Source organism: Vidua chalybeata, chromosome 3 (genome assembly GCF_026979565.1).
Source record: "Vidua chalybeata isolate OUT-0048 chromosome 3, bVidCha1 merged haplotype, whole genome shotgun sequence".
NCBI classification, from domain to species: domain Eukaryota; kingdom Metazoa; phylum Chordata; class Aves; order Passeriformes; family Viduidae; genus Vidua; species Vidua chalybeata.
Genome location: NC_071532.1, coordinates 25,172,749 through 25,196,940, shown reverse-complemented (window position 1 = coordinate 25,196,940; position 24,192 = coordinate 25,172,749). Strand labels below are relative to the sequence as shown.

At 41.2% G+C, this 24,192-nt stretch overlaps 2 protein-coding genes across 3 annotated transcripts in view; one reads left to right on the top strand and one right to left on the bottom strand.

Annotated features, from left to right (window-relative positions):
• SMYD2 (SET and MYND domain containing 2) overlaps positions 1–11,362 on the top strand; it is a 41,531-nt gene extending 30,169 nt beyond the window's left edge. The window contains exon 13 of one of the 2 annotated variants that reach the window (XR_008429866.1): positions 11,103–11,362. The gene's annotated coding sequence lies outside the window, so the exon portion shown is untranslated. Of the gene's footprint in view, positions 1–6,604; positions 7,527–11,102 lie in introns of those variants that run through there. The other variant, XR_008429865.1, reaches the window with a different exon arrangement.
• Positions 189–24,192, bottom strand: part of PTPN14 (protein tyrosine phosphatase non-receptor type 14) — a 109,928-nt gene continuing 85,924 nt past the window's right edge. The window contains exons 12-19 of the mRNA XM_053937962.1: positions 23,388–23,466; positions 20,243–21,732; positions 17,638–17,781; positions 16,392–16,610; positions 13,201–13,329; positions 12,025–12,259; positions 9,897–10,060; positions 189–5,905 (exon numbers count right to left, since the gene is read on the bottom strand). Coding sequence (XP_053793937.1) covers positions 5,777–5,905; positions 9,897–10,060; positions 12,025–12,259; positions 13,201–13,329; positions 16,392–16,610; positions 17,638–17,781; positions 20,243–21,732; positions 23,388–23,466 — 2,589 coding nt within the window. The 3' untranslated portion in view covers positions 189–5,776. The remainder of the gene's footprint in view (positions 5,906–9,896; positions 10,061–12,024; positions 12,260–13,200; positions 13,330–16,391; positions 16,611–17,637; positions 17,782–20,242; positions 21,733–23,387; positions 23,467–24,192) is intronic.

Genomic DNA, 24,192 nt, shown 5'->3' with positions numbered 1-24,192 from the left:
GATACAGAAAAGAACACAAACATTGTTTTCCTTGAAAAAAAATGGTTTATTGTATACTGTGAATATGAAGGACAGCCTTACCAAGAAAACCTTAGTGACTGAAGACATTCTCACATTTGCAAAAGCATATAAGAAACTATTTACACAAAGGTAGTGAAAGGGGTAAAAAAATTATTGCAGTCAATTAATGCTGATAGAACTTTTTATTATAAAAAGAGAAAGAAAAGAAACAGTGCAAAAATACTGTCAAAAGTAATCAGTTCTATACACAAGATAAAACTGACAAGCATAAGCTTATGTACTGATATGAATAATACATTAGAATATAAAATAGCATGCATAGTTTTTTTTTTTTTAAAGGCTTTCAATAGCACAGAATAATTCTGCCATTCAGCCCTAACAGGAGGGGTTGGGGGCAGGAAGGGCACATAACTGATGTCTCATTTTCTACAAAATGTGTACATACAGTGAGGTGGTGAGATTCAGATCACTGTTTTGTGCTAAATTGTTAGGTACAAAATTACAGAACAAATAAAACCAGAGGCATCACAATACTGAAGTAAAACAGGACAGTAAAATCCAGTGACATAAAACTTAAACACGTTATCTCATTTACCACATTCCACACAATAACATATGGGAATATTACAGTCGTCTGCATGTGTAAACTTTTTCCTTTGTAAAATAACCAAAGAAAGGTACTCTACTAGTGAGGAAAATGTATTACCCATATGGAGCAACCTCAACAGGATAAACATCCTATTACCAGTGTTTCTGGCACTAGAAATTTACTTTCTTTTAACAATCAAGCAGAAGCAAGAAAATACTTTTATTTAACATACACAAAAAGGAAGTTCTTATACATTACATCTATAAGTTATGGAACTCACCAGCACAGGACATTGTGAAGGCCAGAGGAATAAATGGCTTCTAAAGAGAAGGTAATGTGATTCATGGAAGATGGATCCATCAGGAGGTACTACACACAGTGAGCAGGATACAGCTTTGGCCTCAGGAAACCCCTAAAGGACTGGCTGCCAGGTGCACCAGTGGGGCTGAGCACCCTTTTCTATACACATCCCTATTTCTTCCTCAGCTACCAGCCACTGTCTAAGTCAGGGGGTGCCCCCCAGCCTGACATGAAAACAGTTTGTGGGAAGCATTCCTCTTTTCTCCCTGACTAATCAAGGAACACTGCCCCTGAAATAACTGGAACTGACTGTCCAACCACTGAGAATCAGCGGCAGTCCTTCCCTTGCTGTTATATAATGCTGGAATTCTCCAGTGGGAGCTCCTGTTTTCAGTGATTTCCAATTCACTCTCCAAAGGCAAAGTCCTGTTGTTAAAGCATGTGGGAAACTCTCGGTGAGGGTGCACAGAAAGCACAGGCAACAAAAGTTCAAAGAAATGCTAGCCAAAAAACAGCCAACAGAAACCAATGGAACTGTAATCTAAGATACTCCAAAAACACTGACTAAATTTATTTAGTTTAAATATTTTCATAAAACACTGCTATTTTTTACCTGTGCCCTGTTTTGTTTCACAATCTAGCAATAGTTTATTTATGGTTAATACCTCCATCTTGTTGCCCCACAGCCATCTGTTCCCTTCCGCAAATCCCCAATCCCTGGAAGCGGCTGCATGTATAATGTCCTTCTCTCTAAAGACTTAGATGGCATCTATAGCTCCCTTAGCACCAGATCCTACAAGAAAACCACTCTAGAAGGCTAAGAGTGAGCTGGGGACAATTGCTTTTGGGGTTCTGGACTTGCAGCCTTTCTCTTACTGGCATCAAAACCTATCCCAAATTCTATATGCCTTGAAGTATACATCAGCAGCTTTATATTCATTTTGTAGAAGGGTCAAAGGCTGTTTTCATGCAGTCTTCCTCTCATGGCCAGCTCAGGAATTTGCTCCTGCAATGTGATGTAGGCCTTTACTGCAGTGGCTGCCACCCTAGCATTTTTTCATCCACCAAGACAAGCAGCAAAATTTAACTCAGACCTCCCTCAGTGATGCATGAGAGCTGCTACAACAAGAGATCTGCCTGATGATTCCACTTTCTGAGCACACAGACCACAAACTGTTAGTGAGGCTGACAGCAGCTAATTCAGTCATCATCTCCTCCCAGGAGACCAGTGGGAAGTCAGCTGTTGGAAATGCAGCACTGTCAGTTAGCTCTGCTGAATTTTCCCTACAGATTTCTGTGCTATATCCAAGTACAAGATTGCCCATCAACATTTCTTTTAGAGTTGCTTGTGGACTACACAGACATAGCAGGTATTGGATCAAAAAATAATCTCCTGGTTGGCAATGACAAGTGCTATTGAAGCACGTATTAGGTTGGAAAAGAATGAGTAAGTCTGTGTTTTGCCATTTGCATTTCTGTTTGTTTACAAGAAATTAATAAAAAAAAAAACAGCTTTTGAAATCATGCAAATATTTAATAATATTTGTAGCTGAGGCAGCTGATTTAAATAAGTAGAACAGAAATGCACTTCAATATACTTCAAGGACTGTGCTGGCAATAGGTTGAGTAAGCTCTCAGAGATGTGTCTTCTGCCAGCTAAAATTAGCTTAGGGAACTTCTGATAAGGCTGAGCATTTAGGACCCCTGTATGCCTATGCAGGAAAATGTTTGTGGGAACAAGCTTCATCTTTCCTCATGTAGTCAAGGACAGGAAGTGCCAAAACAAGCCTTTGTAGGACCTGAAACAAGTAGGACCTGAGCAGCTGATGTCCACCATCCTCCAGTGTGACTCACAGAGGACAGAAAGAGGATCCCCACAGCACTGAGCAGTGTCACAGCTCAGCTGTCATCTCTCGAACAATGGGAAGCATGAAATGCTCAGACCATAACTTTAAGCAAAAAGCTGATGCCAGCATCTCAATACTATAGTTGGTAAGAGTTTAAATTAAAAAGGCAAAGGTTGTTAAATACAGATGAAGAGTGTACTAAAAGAAAAACAGACGCAACAGATGCCCAAGCCAGACTTACTCATCTGCTGCAAGTTCTCTCTTGGAAAGCATCAGGGAGTGTAGGCTGAACATGCCAGACTGCAAGGTGGGTGCCCTGGAAGAAGACTGCTTCTGTCAAAATTGTGTTCACTGATGAATCATTGTGAGATTTTCAGTCTAGACTTTACTCCGAATGGATGAACTGGTCTCAAACTACTGTTATGCTTTCATGTTAAAAAACATGCAACATAACAAACAGCAACTCCAAACTGTCCTTTTCTCCTCAAGGGTTCTGCTGTTTAAAAGTCTGCAGAACGGAAACTTAACAGCACTGTTGCTTTAAGGCCCATGTGTTCATTCCTGCCATGACTAAAAAAATTGGATGCAAAATGCATTTTCCTGTCACTCCCTAAAGGTTAGGAAATACTGCCCAAGCAGTTTTGGCCTGATAAAATGACAACAGGTTCAAAGTGAGAAGGTTAATTTTTTCCCCTTACAAAACTGTACCACATTTCAACCATAAAACATCAGCATGCTGAGGGCTGCTTGTAAGCTGGGGTGGAAAAGAACCTCTGAAGACATGCACCAGCCCAATTCACTTATGATATTAACAGATCTAGTCAAGATAAAATCTAGCAGGGAAAAATACATTGAAGTCAGATGAAAGGAAAAGTTTAAAATTACCATTCTTTGACAATGAAAAGGAAAAAGTGACTCACATTGGCCTCTATCTACCATACCAGCCACGTTAGGAGTTAATTGGAAATGACTGCTTACCACATGGCCACTTATTTGGCTCATTAATGGGCACTGACTTAATTTGGAAAGGATTTTTAGTGCCTTTTTCTAATTAATGTTTTTCTAAGACACCTATGATGCATCTTTGCATAAAAAAAACATTTGCTTAATTTTCTTTCTTTCAAACACAGCTCTTCACACTCTCTTATGCAATAACTTTCCTGTGCTCACTGTAGCAGCAGAAATACACATTGCAGCCAAGAGCAGCTGAATAATAAGACAGGGGAACAGATTTTTTTCCCTCCTGATTTTCTACTTCTCACATCCAAGTGGAGCAATGGGACTTGACAGCTCTGAGTTCAAACTTAATTCATCATTAGGAAATTATTCAAAAAGTTATAACGAGATAACTAATTTAATACACTTTGCTTCAAGGTTTATTCCTTGGCTTTTTTCCCAGATATAGAGCATCTCTCTGCAATTATCATGCAGATGCTACTGAAAAGACTTTAAATGGTTGCTCCTAATTTAACAAGAGATATGTTGGCACTGGCAGAAAAAATTAGAGGAAAACTGAAGTTGACTGAAAGCTCAACTGATCCCTAAAAAGAACATGGTCAAAGTATTACCGCAAAATAATTCCTCTCCATTTGTTGGTGGTTACAAGTCTTCACCAGAGACTTTGTCATCATGTTAGGCCTGTATTGCAGAGCACCAAATCAACACAGTGCAGTTTTAAATGCATTCAAGGAACATTCTGGTACAGAACATTAGCTTAAGCTCCCCACTAATTTTAGTCCCTTTAGTGCTGAAATTAAGAGTGCTTGTAGGCTTAGGCCTTTGTACATTGACCAGGGTTTGGAGGTGGGGATGCAACAGAAAAGCAATAGTAGGATTAAAATATTAAAAGTATCTGGGAAAGGGATACCGAGAAAGGTGATTTCACCACGACAAAGTAACTGCATTGCATCACGTACCCTGAGAGGCTATGAAATCTTCACCCTTGAGAATTCTGAAACTGGATGTGACTCTGGACAAGCCTATCGAAGTTTAAAGTCAGCACTGGGGTGAGTGGGGCTGAGTCCAGAGACCTCCAAGGCACCTCTTTAGCCTGATTCCTTCTCCAACCATCCAACAATAGTTCACACCTGAAGACTAAGGCAACTGGAGATGCCTAATTTAAATGAGATTTCTTTTCTACAGAGGGTGAGCCTCAAGGCAATAATACTTTCAGTGTAATTCATGAGAAGGTGCTTGATTTGGCTTTTTTTCCAGATACGTTTGGTTGAAAATCCTCCGCTATTAAACTCTCACATCACCAGAGTTATTGGAAAGAGTCATTCACTGACTTCAGCCTGCTGTAGGTCACTGCACTTCACCCTACATTGCTGCTTATGATTCCCTTCAAGGGTTTACACAGCAGCAAAAGGCCTCCTTAAAAAGATACAATATTGATTTTTTTTCAAGGACTAGTCTAAAACCATAATTCTTGTGGAATTCGAACAGTTTAGCACCCAAAACTCTCTGTCCTCACAATGTCCTGTGCTTGAGCCCTCTGTAACGTGCCTGGCTGCACGTGCAGAAGCTCAGGTCTCCGTGCTGTGCACCCTCAGCATCCACTCACACAGAGCTACAGCTGACATCTAGCAGGTCTTGTTTTTACCAGAGAAGCCACATATGGGTCCAGAATGTCCTTATGTGAAAAAAGCCCACTGCCAAATAACTGTAGGTTTCAGAAGCTGTGTAGCAAAATAAAAGCCAGCAAACTACCTTTACAAAGGATTGCTTTCCTTACAGACATGTTACAATGCAGACTAGTCATGTCAAATGTGGTTCACTTTGAAGGTGACTATAAGTTTTATGAGTTATGAAAGTAATTCAAAAGTTATTCCAAGAAAAATAAATTATATCTTGTATAAAATAATCCATGGGAGACTAGTAAAGAACCATCATTCCTTACTTTCAAGACAACTTTAAAAAGTGCAATATATGCACACAGTGTTGTCAAGGCAGTTCCCCCCTTGTTCATCAGTAAGGTTCAGTCAGATCCACAATGCTGGGTCTGGGATGCTTAAAAAGATTAAATAAGTCTTGAGTTTTGCAGGAATTGTATGAGCACTTGGTAGACAAATTTGTACTGGGCTATGGTCTGGATCATAAACACTCTCTGCTCCCGCAGGTGTCTCAGCATGACAGGAACATCCATTTTCTGTAAAGCAGAGGGGAAAAAAAAATCATGAGGATGTGGGTTCAGTAAATCAAACAATGACTGCCTCAAATATCAGTTATCTGACACAGGCAACTATACTATAGTTATAGAAGACAATGTTTCTGTGGACAAAATTAAATGTGCAGGCAAAGATACAGATTCTTTCACTGAAGGGGAAGGGAACTCATTGCCACCAAAAGATCCAGAAACCCCAACATCTGATCTGTCACAGCATGTTAGCAAATAATGGTCCAAGAGATATAGGTCTGTGAAGTGAAACAAGGACCCAGTATCCACAATACGTGTTTTGCAGACTCTAGGCCAGCATCAGTTTGTTGCCACCTACTGAATATCCACTGGGACATATTAGGGGTTCTCCAAGAAGGCATCTTCCAGCTTAGTTTCACCAAAAAGAAACTCACTTGTGTGCCCTGAAAATGGTCTGCATCAGGAAGTAAAGTACAGTACTAAAGCACAGATAAGGAAATCCACTGGGAAGGCACAGCACTAACCCCATCGAGCAGGCACAGGAAGCCTGTAATGGTTTGAACTCAAAACCAAATGAGTTCTGTGAAACAGAGGCCCATGAGGTGAAGCATTAGAAATTACTGCATATTTCATTAGGATGCTGTCATCAGATTTCTGACATTTAGGGAGCTAAAAACCTATGATGGTGTTGTGTTTTATCTGTTACAACAGGTACACGAGGAGCTATTGAGAAGTTGTTGAGCCATGAAGCTCAGCCTGCCAGGCTTAAATTCAAGCAGCGTGTAATGTGAGCCAAGCTGAGGAACACAAACCTTCTATGGCAGCAGTAAAAGTGAGCAATAAGATACACACTGGTTTTGAGGAAGTCCTTAAGCAGTTCAAGATACAAAACTGAAGAACAGCTACCCTATCAGGCAACATAAACTGCACTTTGTAGTGCCTGCTTGCAGAAACACCAAGAGAAACTCAGCAAGTCTTTTGACTGAGATTGCTGCTAACCCTTGGAGCCCCAACTGAGCATGGAATCTGCTTCCAGGCACATCTGAAGTTTCCTGGAAAGTTTAAAATAAAAGTCACGCTGCATATCCATTTCTGTCCATATATATAAAACTCAGAATCTCCATTCCATGTAAACAAGTATTAACTCATAGGCTATCACTTTCTGAAAACAAGGCCAAATATTCTGCCACATACCCCAATAAGCTGTTATAAAAGGACATCTCTAGAGAGTCAACGAGTGTAAATATTTGAGATGAGTAATGTCATATTATTATCAAACAGGTGCAAAGAAAAATGGAAGCACTTTCCAGTTAACTTGGCTAACTTGGAGGAGGCCTCCCTGTGGACTCAGATGCTTATGAAATGGTCTTTGCTGAGCAGAGTCATGTGGAACCTGATCTCACCTGAACAACTATAACAAAAATGCAGGCCAGCCTTGACCTTCACATAATGTTCCTCTCTCAGCTTTTTCATTAGCTTTTAGTGGGCACACAGTGATCCATGCACCTCCTCAAAATGGAGATGGCTTTGCCTTATCTCAGAAATGGAAGAAAACCCCATCCTGCCTATTCAGGCTTACTATTTATAGCCAGCTTAGTATTTGATTCCAGGTAAGGAGAATCCTTAAATTCACCTTCATTACAATGTACATGTCAAAAAAAAAAACCAAAAAAAAAAAAAAAAAACCCAAAAAAAAAAAAAAAAAAAAACACAAAAAACCAAAAAAAAACCACAAAAAAACCCCCACTACCTACTGCATTGCTAAGCTGGCACTTGCAAACAGAACAAACAAAAATGCTACTTATTTCTGCCTCCCAGACTGAAGATCTCCCATGTGAAAGCCTGCTGTAGATGCAATCATGAGTTAATGTCCCAGTGCCAAGTCTGGACTAAAAGTTGATAGAGCAGGTTCTCAATTACTTTCTCGTACTATGTGTCTACAGCAGTAAGGATGTAATGATGTGACATTTACTTGCCATGCAGCAGTTACTGAAACTCTATCTTGCAATGAGATACAGCTTTAGACTCAACCAGCCATTGCCCAGAAGCCACAGTGACTGAAGCTGTATAGAATTTGATTAAACATGGCTTTTTACCTGAACCTGAAACCTCAGGCTCAAGAGTTCTGGTTTTTGTTCCAGCACTACTGCAGGCTTTCCAAAATGCTCTTTATCAAAATTTTCAAACTCCCTCACAATTTTTCTTCACTGCTAAAATGTTAATGCATTTACTTGCTAGGACACTTCTGTGAAAACCAGTTCCTAAGACTAAAATATTTTAAGTGATAAGTAATTTTATTTCAGGAAAATGAAAGTACAAAATGAACAAATGAAAAGGAAGCCCTCTGTGCAGAATCTGTCACAAACTGAAAACATACTGTCAAGATTTTAAATATTTTTTTAAAATCAGGTTTTAACAAACCAAAACCATTAACTTGGTACAATCTAGAGAAACAAAGGCCTTAATGAAAATTGTATTTATTGTTAATGTTGATTTTCATTATTAATCAAGACAAAAGAATGCTTTAAGGGGCATCAGAGAAATCCCTTATTGTTGAGCACTACCATCAGGTCCGAGTGAAGTTGATGAAAACTCATATGAATGATGTCAAGGCTTAGATGTTGAGGTGCCAAAGCTACTCTTTGCCCAGTGGGTGACTTCGGAAAACCACAGACTGACTTCTGTAAACAGAGGTAGCCAGACCCTGTTGCACAACCCTTGGACATTGCTTCTGTGCACATACACAGGGTGCTGTAAAGTATACACAACTACGCTGATGCTCACAAGCAATTCAGGATGGCTCTTCTAACTCTCCAGCTTTCCTCTGGCACACAGAAATTTGTGGCTGCTATGTGAATAACAGAAGCAGGCATTTCCATGCATCAGTGCATAAGGAAAGTCAAGCAGGGTCTTGACTTTGGAGCCATTGCCCCACACTGGAGCAGCTACTGAGCAGCAGTCAGCACTGGGAGGCTGCTGGATTCCCAAGGCACATCTCTGTGGGCTCTTTCTTGGCCAGGATACCTCCTCTTTTCCCTTTCTCCCCCAAATAAAAAGCAAAAGAACAAAGCGTCACCTGTGACACATATCTACAGGACAGCTTCACCTTCAGTGAGGCCCAAGCAAAGCTGGAGATTTGTCCCAGCTGATCTGAGCCCAGGATCTGTAGGGGTCTTGTAACTCCAGAATGATGAGCTGCTGGAGTCCTCAGTCTTCCCTGAACTCACCCAGTGGCAGATTATTGGAAGGGGCAGATGATATATGTTTATTTGTCACTCTTGCTGCATTCTTATCTCTACAAGCAGCTTTGGTCTTTGAGCATTTTCTTTGGCAAGAGAAATCCCTGGTTTCCACAGTTGTCATGAAAACTGTGTGGCACATTGTTAGTCAAGATGTGATATTCTTCCTAGACAGTTTCCCAGTGACAGATGAAAATTAAGTTGTTAACCATGGTTGCTCTACTGGGGCACTTGTTCGTGACTCCAGTTTGTGCTACTTATAAAGCTGGCTGCAAACCCTAAAGCCTTATTCCCCACAGGAATATATAAATGCACTTATTCTTAAAACACAGCTAAGTTTCATTCCAGGTGAGATTACAAGAGAGAGGAAGGAACCCAAGGAGAGAATTTAGAGAGCAGAAAACTTCAATTAAAAGAGCAAAGAGCAATTATTCTCTAGCCTCTCTCAGGTACTGCTTGTAAACACACCGTCTCTAACCTTTTAATTAAATACAGGTATAGATTAGACTAAATTCTTACAAGAGGGAAGAAAGCCCTAACTTTGAATGTATTAAAATTATTCTAATAAAAAAATTATATCAACTATACAGAAAACTACAGCAAGTAACCTGCCATGGAGAATCTCTGCCTGTCACATTTAAGGTCCTTGTCTTGCTCACACAGGTAACAGAAAGAAAGCACTTCAATGCCTTTTAATTTCAACCTCAGCAATGTAGCCAGTTAGCCAAGGGATGAGCTTGGGGTTTGAAAGGAAGCTGACTTACTTCGTTATGCTCCAAGCAGCCAATCATGAGCTCTGTTAGGATCACCACTCCAGTCCTCCCCACCCCTGCGCTGCAGTGGACCACAATGGGAGGGTTGCAGGTGTTGCTGCTGTCCAGCACACTGTTGGTGTGCCGACGCACTGACTGTATCTCCTCCAAGTAAGCTGCAAGAAGAGAAAGCAAGGCAAAGTTGCAAACATCTACATGTCTAAATGTAAAAATTAGGTGGGGAAGGGGAAAGAGTGTGGAAAAGTTGTTCTCTGTCAAAGTGGCAATAATTTACATTTTTTACAACATAATAATTATCTTGGCCAGGGTGTGCTGAACCGCACTGCATCCAGCAAATACCAGCTGGGTGTTAATTATTACTTGGGAGTCTGTTCCTTTAAATTAAATAGTTATTTTAAAAAATTAAATTCTGTTTTCCCCCTTGCAAATCTCCAGATCCCCTAAGCAGGTGATTCTAGACATTACTTACAGCAATTCCTGCTATTAACAGGCTGGGATCAAAACAACAGCTAAGTCCCATTGAAACTACTGCCTGTCAAAGCCAGTATCACATGGGAAGCAAGTGTCCATCTGCCCTGTTTCCTCTCTTCCTTCTCCCTTCTAGACTCTGACAGAACCTCTCCCCCCTACTCTCTGCTCAGGGTTTGTTTCTCAATTGCTACAAGCCCTTCTGGGAGATCACTGCCTTGTTTTCCCTGAAGCCATTTGCAGAAAGCTAGGGACTCAGGAAGAGCTGGCTTCTGTGGCTGTCCCAGCATCATTCAACACATCCTGCTGTCAGATCATGCTGTGAACCTCACATGCTGGAAGCTCACTTGGCTTCCCAGCACTCCAAGTGGGAAGTGAGACCTGAGCTGAACTCTCCTGCTGTGACACTTGGTGTCAGGGCACTGCAGCTCCAGCCATCCTCTCCCCACAGGCAGGATGGGGCTGGAGGCCTACCAACATCAGAAAAGCTGCATTTCAATGCACACAAGGAAACAGGACTCTAAGTGGTGGCAAACAATGGGATAGAGGAAATGGGGACAATCAGGTTCCAATTACTGCCATGCCCAACCACAGCTACAGAGGTTGGTAGGAGAAACAAATTATGAAACAAACGAGGAATTGGGCAATAGCTTTTCCTTGAAGACAGTTTCCCTGGTACTCCTTTGCTGAAGCTGAAATGTCGTTTTTTATTTTTTGCCTTGGTGACAGACCTGGGGAAAGGAGAATGCACTATTTACATCCAGCGTGTACCAAGCAACAGAGAATGTATCACTAAAGGACTGTAGCTGTGGCAAGACTGAAGTAGAACTAATGGATCTTCCTAAGAGAGGACTTAGCTGCCACAGAGAGACACTGCCGCTGCAAAGCTTTCAGAAACTAAGACAACAGACATCTCCAGCACATCAGTACACTATGTACAGACTCCTTCGGTGGTAATTTAAAGATTTCTGCATCATTCCCTACTGTATTGCCAGAGACGTATCTTAAATAAAGGTTGAATTCCTATTACTTAATATGGGAGTGCTTATTACTTGCCAAGAATCAGGAAGCATTTCTGACACATTACAGATGAATATCATTGCTGTATTTTCAGAAAAACATGAACCAGGACCCTATGTAATTGGGGAGGCCCTTAAGCATTGCCCGGGTACATGTGGTTACAAGGATGGCAGTGAGTTCAGACTTAATGCATGTGTGATAGAGCCCTCTGCTCTTTTGCAAAAAGAAAAACTGGAGGAGATGCACCTTATTTCAATAGCAACTAATCCTCTCTCATCCAGACCATTCTAATCACATTTGTGTACAGCCTATTATCTCCTAAGTAGTTGGGAAATGGCAGTAAGTTACACCATCATATCAGCTAGCAGAAGTATCCTACTATTTAAAATTTCCTGAGTTTTTGACAGTGCTGCTGCCTTGGATTTTTCCTCCAGCTAATCACCTTAGCTCCTACCTCTGGAATAACACTTTTTTTTTTCCTCCAAATAGCAGCAAAGTATAACCTAGTTGAGGCCTGTGTACACCACAACAACCACTTGATATCAGTTCCAGCTCTAATTAGGTACAGTGAACTGAATCCAGTGTGAGCAATCTTTTTCTTGATATATCATGCAAAATAAAGGAATCTTACATAAAAAGCCTTGGACTTCTTCTGGACACCCATGGTCTGGCCAGTCAGTATACTGCAAATGCCACACTGTCCTCTCTTGTCCAGAGAGAAGATGCTTGACCTTCAGACCGGTAGTTGCAAAGCAGCCAGAGTCTGTGCGGAACTTTGTTGTCACCTTGAACTTCCCATAAGTGGCTGAGCTGTGCTTAGAGCCCAGTTTAGGCCAGTAACGATGGCTCTTACTTCTTCCTCCCTCCTTGATAAAAAAACAAGGCAAAAAGCCATTAGTTTCTGCAATTATAAAGAAAGGGCATAAAACTCTCCGGATTAGCCAAGTATTCTTATTTTAAAGCACTGGAAGAGTAAGGAGCATGCCACAAAGTTAAGAAAATACCCATTAAAACTTAAACCTCTCAGCCATGTAATGTTTTTAAGTGTAAAACTACTTGAAGACTCTTGTCTCATGACAAAAGACAGATACTGTCTAAAACACCTTGGTAAATATTCTTCTCCTGGGGAAGACTCTCCTTTAATTAGGAGGAAAATCTCTTCAGCAGTTTTTGTGTGTCTGTTCTTGATCAGCCTTGGGAACTGGACAGTGACTTGATGAGCTCTGTTACTCCCTGTGTTTGCTGAAAGCAAACATTCAGGCATGAAACCGAATGCGGTGTTAGTTAACAACATGTGCCAGTTTTTACAACATAGCACATAGTTCTTGGATTATAATAGGAATAACTGTTTTGCTTGGCATAAGAATAAAAAGTTGTGGGGTGCTTTTGTTTGGGGATTTTTTGCCTTTTTTTTTTTTTTTACATGGACACTTCTATGGAAAGAACAGCTTCTGTTCTCTTTTCAGCTGATAAGAGTGATGGTATACAGAATTGGCCTTGGACGGTGTGGAAATCTCTGTCATTTTAACCAGGAGTAAGTTCAGTGCTCTCACATTCCAATGGAAACATCTTTGTTTGGCTTGGCCCAAGCAGGGGGAAGGAGGGCTCCTGCTTGTTTCACTTCAGCATTTGCCAAACTGAGTGTCAGGAAGTTAGGAAGTATAATATGAGAGCAGTACAGGCATATGTTCAAACAGAGCCAGAGGAAAAGGGGATCTTGATAGGAAAAACAGGTTACTGGAGTGGGAAGTGATGATAACAGGAGATTGGCTCACATCAGAAAGAACAATTCTGTGATTTCACATACCTCTTCAGCTGTGACCATGGCTATAACATTCACCCCCTGTTCCCACACCATCTGCCAGAAGTCATGGCATGTGTGTGGCAGGGGCCCTTGGGTAGCAATGTAGTGCCACTCCTCTCCACCTACAGTCACCTGGGAGGAAGGGAAAAAGAAACCACCAGTTAGTGCCTGAATTCTCAGCAGTGTCTGTGCCAGAACTGCCTTTTAAACAAAAGAAACTACAGTGAAATCTTTACTTATTTGTTCTTCTACTTTTGGTTAAAATTGTGAACAAAAATCATCTTTTTGATAAGAGCAAATCTGACAAAACAACCTTCAGTGCTTCCATGTCCTGTCTTGATGTCCATAACCATAAAGCTTTCTTGCGTCTTTTTTGCCATTGCATCTGGATCATACAGACAAAAAAAAACCCAACCACCAACCAAATAAACAAATCTGCGCATTTTACTCACCTTGGGTTTTTCAGTCCAGAACCTGAAAACTACCATAGAATAAATCCAGCACATCAGATACTTTAAAACACCATGAGAAATTTAAAATTACCCAAAGCTGTAGTCATGTAAATCTATTTCCCAATATGCAACTGGTTTACCAACCACATCTTACAGAAGTATTTGTGTATTTGCATGACAAGTAATGAAATTCTTTTCAAAGCACTAACACACAGACTTACAGAGTGTAAATTCTGAAGTGCCCTGAACAGAGTCAGCATTACCTTGCAGTTAGCCAGTATAAAACACTGCTTTGTTTAACTGACAGAGGCAGTTTAAAAAAAATCACTTGTGTATTAAAAAAATCATAATTTTATGACACATAACTTGCTATACAGAAGAAAAGGCTTACAAAATCTTTTTTCTAACATCTTAGGTAAAAAACTGAAGTGCTTTTAGAACTATTACACAGCACTTCAAAAATATGCTTACCAGAAGAACCAGACAAACTCATTATTTTGGAAAGTTGAAATACTTTTCCTTCTCAGGCTAAGGCCTCCTTATTCTGTTTATTAGCCCAGAGTCACTTCTCCCACAGTTATAAATCCCAGAGAAGAAGATTTACAACAACAATGCTGACACATCCATAAATATCAACGTACTGGCAGACAATGCTACGAGGAATAATCAATAACTCTGACAGGTTCAACCACATACTGTGTTTGAGGTCTTTGAATACATTCTCAGAAATAATAAAATCAATTTATTTATTAGTCAAACAACTGCTTATTGATCTGGGATGCTTAGGGTTTTACACCTGTAAATAACAGTTTTTGTACAATAACAAGTTTCTCATTTCACTGGAAAACTCTTTGACCCTGTACAACAGGCTCCTTTTCTTTATTTCATACTATGCAGCATTTTCTTTTTTGAATGATGGTTAAAAACAGCAAGACCAAGGCTGGTAGACTTCTTAAGTTCTTGTACTAGATGAGAATTAATATAAACTGCACAGCCCTAAGCATCATCCTGCACTTGGACTGATGGTCTGCAGCCATGAGTGCTGGTACAGCGTCACTGAGCTTTCTAAGTCAATACTGACCTGACACAGTCAGTCAGATGAAGTGCTCTTGAGAACCTTTGTGCTTAATCCATACATTTAATTACAATTTTTCTCTTTGGTATAGATGATGATCTTTGAATCTTAGCAATGATCCATGGTAAATAAGCAGAGAATTATTGTTAAACTGTGGGGCTTGCAGACCAAGCAGTGGGAGCTGGAATCCTTCAGGCATGGATCTTATCAGGATGACAGAGGAGTTTTCTTTGTCTACTGACTTCTCATCCAAGCCTCCTGGCACATGACATGAAAGGCCCATAAATAGTCTGAAGGGAATGGGATGCCTGGAATGTTTACTGCATTCTAATGCCCTAACTGCAGGAAATTAAAAATTAAATATTGGGCTGAAAACACAGGCACACACTGTGCTGCTGAGGTAAATTTCACAGATGCAATTTCACCTTCTAAGCAAAAGCACATCTGCTTGGCTTCTGAAAGCGCCGCTCCAAGTGCAGGAGGGAAACCCTGCCAAGGCCCTCTGTCAGGCATCAAAGCACTGCTGCCTGGTCCTGGGTGCTCCAAGGACACAAGATGTGTCTGTGTCCAACAGTGACACACAAGATAAAATGTGGGCTCAAAACTAGCCAGGGAAAATAGCATCATTTAGGAATATCTTTTTCTTTTTCTCCACCTACTTTGTAGGTAGAAAATTTGGGGCTCAGAAATTCATCATCATAGCAATGTCTGATTACACAAAAACTCAGTATCTGCTTCCTACCAGGCTATGCAGAAAAGCAACAAACTGCCAGGATCCTGGTTCAGAAATTATTCAGATAAAAAGTTCAGATTTGAATCACCAGGATCTAAAACTGAAATCATAGCCAAGGCCAGCAAGTCTCTTTAAACTTTAAAAGGCTTTTACTCAAGGAAAATATTAATTTAACAAGATGTTTTATTCATTATTTTTGAATTATTTCTTTTTAATTTGGATTTGGCAATGAGAAAACACAGAAAACCCTCTCTTACAACAGAATCTGTCACCTGATGCAGAGGATTTCTGTTACTTCTCTCAGGGCACAGTAAAAGCCAGCAGAGGACTTTGAAAATACTGCTGTAAGCTTAAAGAAAAACAAGCATCTGTAGTCACTGGAGCATAGTTCACTGTTAAAACGGATCATGCTCGTTAAAACAGTCAGGTTGTATCTCTATTTCTATAATGAATTAACACAAAATCTGAAGTTTCTTGTTCAAAACATAATTTGAAACATGGAAGTTCAATGCAGTTTCCAGTCAGAGATGCAGGGATCTTGCTGGTAAGTTCAATGCATACTTTAAAACATTGCTCTATCACACTGCAGGTACTAGGGCTGATCTAATGCCTTCTCATGAGGTTTGAGAAACATGGCACCTCTTTCTACACAAACCAGGAGAGTCATTCCACAACAAGCTGGCAGAGGTGGGCACAAAAAAGCCAGGATGCCTCTCTAAAATGACTTCCCAGTCTCCAGCAGTTAAATCAACTTATGCATCTTAGTTGATAGGAGACTTTAGAGATGCCCACGGTGACACACAAAGGCATAACGATACATCCTTAACCTTTTCAGAAGCTCCAGAGGTACAGAAGATGCTGCTGTGCAGGCAGAAATGCAAACAAAGCTTTAGCACACCTTCATTTGCCAAGCGAAACTCAAGCAAGTTTTTACCTTTATGTGTGAAGCATTGATGTAGCCTGTATTGTTTTCTTTGGTCGGCACCAGCTCCACTCGGTTCTCCTCGTAAGGAACGACCTCCCTGACGCGGTTGCGCTCCGTGTTTTCAGGCAGGGCAGCAGTGGTGAAGATCCCATCTGCCTTTTTCTTTGGAATCTGCTCGTATTCTGTAAACACCATCCCCTCCTCCAGCTTCCTCTTCAAGATTTTGCACTAGGATTTAACAGAAAGGAGCACCGACCCATTAATGCTTCTGGGAAGAACATTTACCACTAGACTCATCCATCCATTCTTTGAATTCCAATACACAGCCATAGCATTCTCTCACTCACTCCTTCTCCATTTATTTGAAGAAATATGACACACTTATTTCTACCAAGTTAAACCACTGGGAAATTTTACAGTTTTACATTCCACCTCCGCATTTTTGAAGACTGATAGCATAAAAGGCAAACCTGTGCTAAATAATCTTGGTTCAGCAAGAATTTCAGCATGAATATATGATTGCAACATAACAGATATTTTTGTTTTTCCAGGAAGAAGATCGTACTGCAAGAAGCGTGATATGGCCCACATTTTCAAAATACTGCCTAACTCACAAGGATGCAATGCCTGTGGTTGAACACAACCCCACATACAGACAAGCTGGAGGTGAAGCTCTACTCCCTGGGTGCCAGACAACACAAGGCTGCAAATTTCTATCCAGAAAACCAGAATGATTCTTTGCAAATTTGCTTCTCAAATCTTAACAGCAGCAACTGTTTTTAATATCTGAAATTCCATACACACACACACACACACACTCCTATGTGTGCAAACAGCAGGAGGCAAACAACTTTTTTTTTTTTAATTTAATCCCATTAGAGTCATTAACCAAACTCCTTATCTGTATCAGAACGTGAAAAACAGTTTCTGTGGGTGAGCACTGTAGAACTTCACCCGATCAAGTGAAAAATGTGCAAAGTTTTAGATTTACAGATTAATCTTGAATGACATTGTACAGTCAGGTGAAACAGAACAGCCTCCATTTCCACTGACTTCAGTAAATGTTCAACACATTTGATTTTTCACCTGCATTCAAAGACATACCAGTGTTAGCCACAGACCTTTTGCATTAATGGCTCTGAAAGCTTATAAGAGACATTTTTTTTCACATTTTAAATCAGATTTTAGTATTTTAGATACTTCATGCTGCTGGGAACAAAGAGAACAAGCAACATTTCGCGAGGCTCCATCTTACCCTCTCATCCATTGGCACCTTGGTGACTTCATCCTGGCTGTCCTCCGGCACTGGAACCCTAGCAACTGAGAGTCCGTTCAGTGCTGCCAACATCAAGGGCCTCTTCTGGGCCTCCAGGCCTGCCATCTTCTGCTTTTCTAGATTCTTTTGGCAAGAAAAGGCACGTTTTCATCTCTGTGTGATTATTTATAATGCCAGTAAAATGCTGGAATGTTTTTTTAATCTCCAAAATCTGCAACTCTCTGGCCAAGGAATGCAGATGATCACCATTAGCATCGTAAATTCAAATACAACCTCTATTCTTCCTGCTATTCCTCAAAGGCCTGCTCCTACATGAGCACAGAATTTTAATTTCAAAGAAGCAATCCCAGCATGTAATACAGTTTACATGCCATCAAAAGACACACAAATACAATCTCAAGCATTTTCCTGCAGACATTATTCTGGATGCAGGACGCACAAAGCATCACCCTATTACGTTAAAGTAGCACTACCAAAGCCAAGATACCTGGGGCATCTTTTGAAATGCAATAATTTCAATCTATAACAACAAATACTAAAACACAGGCCATTGTTTCTCTTCTGTGATGATAATGCTTAAAATGAGAAGTCTTCTGATGCACTTAGCTTTTATGGTGATTCAAACAGCACCCGTGATATATTCTGCACTAAAAACTGAGCTTGCATGTCCCAGAAACTGAATGCAATAGCAGCCAGGGAGGGATATTATTTATCATATTCATGAATCATATTATGGTATGACATGGAGAACCAGAAAATGAATTTTAAATTCATCCTGCTGCCTCCTCCTTATGCCACTGGGAGTTGAAGCATCAAAAAAGACAGAGCATCTCCAGAAGTGCCCAAATTAGGAATATTTTATTCCATTTCCTTAACAGCTCTTTCTGCTGGATTTGGAAGAAGGGAGAAGCAGAAGGGGTGCCTGGTTCTCAGTACACATTTGGAAGCTGCAGTCACCAGATGGGCCAAACCCAGCTCCTAGAAATACACGATGGAACATGAATGCCCTCAGACATATAGATATGCCTTGATTTTTCAAAAGCTTGTGAGCTTTTTCCTCACCACTGGGTTACTCCAGAGCATAAGAAAAAAAAAAAAAAACAAAAAACAAACATCCAAACCCACTCTGGCTTCTTTTTATACTTACAGAAGGCAGGAAAATGCAAGTATTTTTCTTTTGTTTGGGAACTTTATTATTTTTACTACTTCAAAGGTGAAACAGAAAAAAGTTTATGCTTGACAGATCAAGGTCACCAAATTACCATTAATATAACACCTGATTCCTGTGACATAAAGAAGGTCCACACATGTCAAGATTCCTGATCTAGGCTGAAACCACCTTTAGAAACTTAAGGCTAAGGCTACCCCTTTACTTCCTTTTTTTCCTTTTTACTTTCTATTTTACATTTAAAGTTTAGGAGTTGTCAAGGACTAAACTCAGTCTCCATGTTGCAATTTAGTAGCTCAGGCTGTATTGCTAACAGTTACATCAGCATAAGGATGCCCAATGGACAAGAACAGCATTGGACATGTTTAGAACATTTCTTTGAATATACAGTAGTATTTAAATCTAGCGAATCATTGATCTAGTACACTACAAACTCTTTTCTGCTTTGGACCATTTAGGTGCTTTATTAATTTGTTTCAGGAATTATTTTTGTTTCAGACAGTGCTGAAAATGAGAACTGAAGCATACACTTGGGTTTCTGTGACTGCAGTTGCACTGCTCACAGCACTACACCAGGTGTAGTCACTATATATGTAGGTCACTAAAGGATAAGCACCCCTCATATATCTGTCATTGCCTTTAAATACTTCTTATTTTGAATTTGTTGCAAGTTTAACAGAACTCTGCTTCTCATACTTGAGTGCATTTTTAACAAAATAAACAATCCAGATGCTCAACCACACAGCCTCTACATCTGCTGCTTCTCTATTTAGATATCCGGCTCCTCAGTTACTGGCAAAACCGACAATCCATATTCTAGGGCTACCAGGGTTTTATTCAGAGAACTACATTACATAAAGTGGCAGGAAGGGAATTAAAGATCATTTGAAAAAAATCCTGAGTTGCCATTATGTTATGTGATACTTCACCTGACACCCTTGCAAATGAGGAATAGAACACCAGTGCCAAAAACTCAACCTCCCACCCATCTTGGCAAATGCATTCCAGACTCGCCCTGCTCTCAAATCCTAAAGGGAAGTAGGCATCAAGGGGGGCTTTGCCATCAGCCTCCTCATCCCCAGATGCCTGCCCTGCCATCCACCCATCTCCAGCCAGCACTGCTGCCAGGCCGGTGGCATCCTCAGCTGGGTCAGACGCAGGTCTGGCCAGCAGCCAAAGAGCCACAGCTGAGGCAACAGACAAGCCCAAGCAGTGCATGGGATCTGCCCTCTTGACAGCCCACAAAACCAAATTGCATGTGGCACTTAATATCACATTTCCCAAATATAAGCAAATCCACAGCTTCCCACCCACACGTTCCCTGCAGTTTACTGACCCAACAGTTTTTTGGGATGGAAGTTGACCTGTGTGATTACTAATTTCCAAGAAGCCACCGCAACAGAGGAAGGCACTTACCCTCATCATGATCTCTCTTTCTATAATGCTGTCCTCGATAGAAAACATTTCAGACACAGGCCTTTCCTTGACCGGCTCTTTCTTGACCCGCTCCTTCACACTGGTGAGGTCAGGTTCCGAGATAGAGGGCCCCAGTGAAGACCCATTTATTGCCACTTGATCAGTTCGAGAGACACTGATGGCTTTGGAAGGCCCCGGCCTCATGGCCTTGGCCCTGGCTACAGCCACAGAAATGCTAACGTGGTCCTGCCTCAGTGCTCCGTTGCTGACACTTTTACGAGGCCCAGGATACTCCGGAGGAGGTTTATTTGGTATTCTAGCCAAGGCAGCTTGCAGCTGAGCACTGTACTCCATGTTCTCATGGAGGGCTGCTATCCGGGACATGGATTCCTGCGTTTCTTCTTCCTCTTCGCTTTCACTGCTGTGTATCAGCATTGTGGCATCAGAAAACGTCTTTTTGTGGTGGTAGTGAGGGACTTGCTGAACTTCGTGCCCCATCTGAACCGACTCTTCTGGCTGCACCTGCTCCCGCAAAGTGTTCCTGCGCGGCAGAGGGGCGTTTAAAGTTTTTAAGGCCATGGCTTCTATCCCGCGCACCATATTGCTGATGACCTCCAGGCTGTGGCGCTTGTTCACCGCCGCGTGATGCTTCACGGCCATGAGGGGCTCGCTGACCTCCTGCAGCGACTGGCGCACCACCGGCGAGCTGTCCTCCTGGAAGGTTTTCACTGAGAGCTGGACCTTACGAGTGACCAAGTCGGGGCTGCTGCCGCTGACGTACTTGTGCCGGTGGCTGGCCAGGTCGGGCGTGCTGGTGGCGGGGCGTGGGCGCGGGTACGGAGGCGGGGGTCTGAAGAGATAGTTCTTGAGCATGTGGGTGGTGGTGTAGCTCTGGCTGCTCTGCAGCTGCATGTTGGCCAGTTCTGGGGTGCTGACCGTGTGGGATATGGCGCTGGCAGCTGTCTTATTCTGAGCAGCATTGTTAGGGTTCATTTGGTCAGACGGGGCCACAGGCTTGTTATAGCCACCCCCCTGGGGCCCATAGGTGATCGTGTAAGGGTGCCTCTCTCGAATCTCAGGCTGGCTGTAAACTAGGTCCTCTGGCTGGTTGTAAGCATGCGTGTTTCCAATATTGAGATTCCTCAAAGACTGGCTTTGGCTGTCCATCTGGATCACCCCTCTCTTCATTTGCCTCATGACAGTTTCATAATCTGGAGTTGGCCTGTAAGACGGGACGATGATTGCACTGTGTCTATGGCTGGGGATATAGTCTGCTCGCATGATGTCACTTCCTGGGATGCTCAGATTTGAGGACATTGGAGATGCCTGGATGAAGTTCTGTGAGCGATTGAGGGAGTTCATGCTGTGGGCACTGCATACACTCCCATTGGGTCCATTACCATTCAAGTAGCTGAAGTCCACTGGACACCTATCCAAACTGGTCTGAGACCTACAGTAGAAAGTTTCTTCATTTCCATGGAAAATGCTATCTGTGTAGAGTAGAGAGAGAAATGTTGACAATTTTAACCCACAAGGACTTATTCACTGATAACAAAACTTCAAATGCAGTCTGCACCGCTGAGTACAGAGACAGCTTAGTGCACAAGTGTAGGGAATGTTTGGTCTTGGGAGCATCCTTGAGCCATCAAAATAGAAATAAAGCAAAGCTACCAACGTAAACATTCCCAGCACTTAGCAAAACATGGTAGTAGTTCAGATCCTCGTGGGAAAAATGAAAGGGGAAAGAGAGGAAGTGTTTTTGCCTGAGGTGGCAAGGAAGAATAAAGGGGAATCTCCTCCCTTAGCATGGTGAAAGGGTTCACTGATGCTGACACCATAAAACTCCAGTGCTGCAAGCATATGGTTAACCTGAAAAATTCTCTTGTCTCTTCTGTTGATACATGGCTGTCTGAGATTCAGAGTAGCAGAGAACTGTGAAATTGGAAAGCCTAAGTTAGACCAATCAACAGTTTTGAGGATCTGAAGTAAGACACATCTGAGTGATCAAAGCTCAGGAAAAAAAAAAGAAAAAAACAAACAAACAAACAAACAACAAACCACCCTGCAGATGCACTATAGAATGTTAAATACTTCAGCAAAACCCTGAGAGGAAATCAAGACAGTAAAGATCATATACTGGATCACAACTTTACTGCAAGACTGCCCTTGTTGAAAATCCTGTAAGAAAAGAGTAATAGCTTCCCAAACTCTGAAATCAGCTAGTTCTTTGAAAATGTAGAAAAGTCTGTTGTAAAACTAAGGGAATTTTACAATTCTTCTAAAATTGAGAATATTCTTCACAGCCTTACCTTCACAGTAGAATAGTAGTAGCCACTAAGTCAATCCTACTGTATGCAAGGAACTCTACTAAATGGCTCCTTTCAAAATTTCCCAAATTCTACCTTAAAAATAGTCAGACCCCACAACCCAAAACACTAACAGGTGTGATTGAGAGTTCCTCTGCTGGTGAGAGTACTTCAGCTGTACCTGTCATGAATTGCAAAGAACAGCAGCCTAACAGACCTGGCTACGTGTATTCCAAAAGGTGGGGTTAAGGGTGTGAGACTCAAGCTGTTTAGGGGCTGGGCTCTATTCCCAGACTTGATCAAAGTAACCTGGCACAACCTCTTAAAGAATTTATTTGTCAAACATGGGCGTGAAAATAGTTAACCCTCCTTGTGTCTGTAAGGCTAACAATGCAGACAGATGGTGGTGAAAAATCAGCAGAAAAGGTTGTCTACAGATACAGCTTCATGGACAGAACATTATGACTTCTCCTACAGTAAAAGCTTTTTGCTGTCTCCTTTTCCCTCACTCGGTTTCTCTCCCTGGCCCCAGCTGGCACGGCCTTTGAGTACAGCCATCATACTCCCTTTAGAAATTATTTTTTCAGCTCACTGAACTGGAATACCAAGGTTAAGGTCCATATAATCATACACAGATATTTTAGGGAAATTTGAAAACTGAAATCGGACTTCAAACAGAAGACTTACTGCAACATTAACTATAAAACTGCTAGTTCTCCTGCAGCAGCAGCTCCCATTTGACTATGATGGCATTATAAATCTAGATATAAGGCATAGGAGCTTCTTTGCATACACATAAAATTGAAGTACATTAAAGGGAAAATATATGCTGTAAGTACCTTGTGAATTATGTGTTTCAGTGTAGTGCTCTCCACACTGGACATGCATAGGAGGCAGTATAAAAGGATGTTGTCTTGGCTGAAATAAAAGCACAAGGAAATAAAAAAGCATTAGAACTTCACTTGCTACAATTTTTGCAACTGAAACTGGAAACATGGTTCTGTGCCCTTTCTACTAAATACTGCTCTTTCTTACCTAGCCAAAAACACATCTTGGAAGTTCCTTATAGAACAGAGAATAACTTTTTGTAAATTGCTTGCTAAATTTTGTTACAGAGTACAAAACTGACCAGTTAAGACTCCTTTAAGCACAACTACTTCACAAAAAAAAACATCCACAATTTCAACTATTTTAAAATTCTTCACATTTTTATTAAAAGCCCTTGCCCTTGAAGAATTAAATGCAAACAAAACAGACACCTAATCAGGACAAAAGCAGACAAGGAACAAAGTCAAGGACTTAGGACACTGTTATTCCCACAATAAGACAACATATGGACTTAAAATAACTCTGTAAATTACACAAACATTGAATTCCTTAGATAATGAAATCGAGTTTACGCCAATAATCTACACTGAAAGAATTATTTTAATGCAAATCTCAGAGGGGGCAATTCAGCAGTAAATCAGTAGGACCATTTACAGAAAATAATTCAGTGCTGATGCCGTATTCCCCAGCTTTGTCCCTTGGTAAACCAACATGTTTTGCAATTCTACTTTGCCACCTGCACTGCTACGTTCTGTCTGGTGTCACTGAGCAAAGTTTATGAAAACATATTTCAACATATGAAGTAAGCAGAAAGAC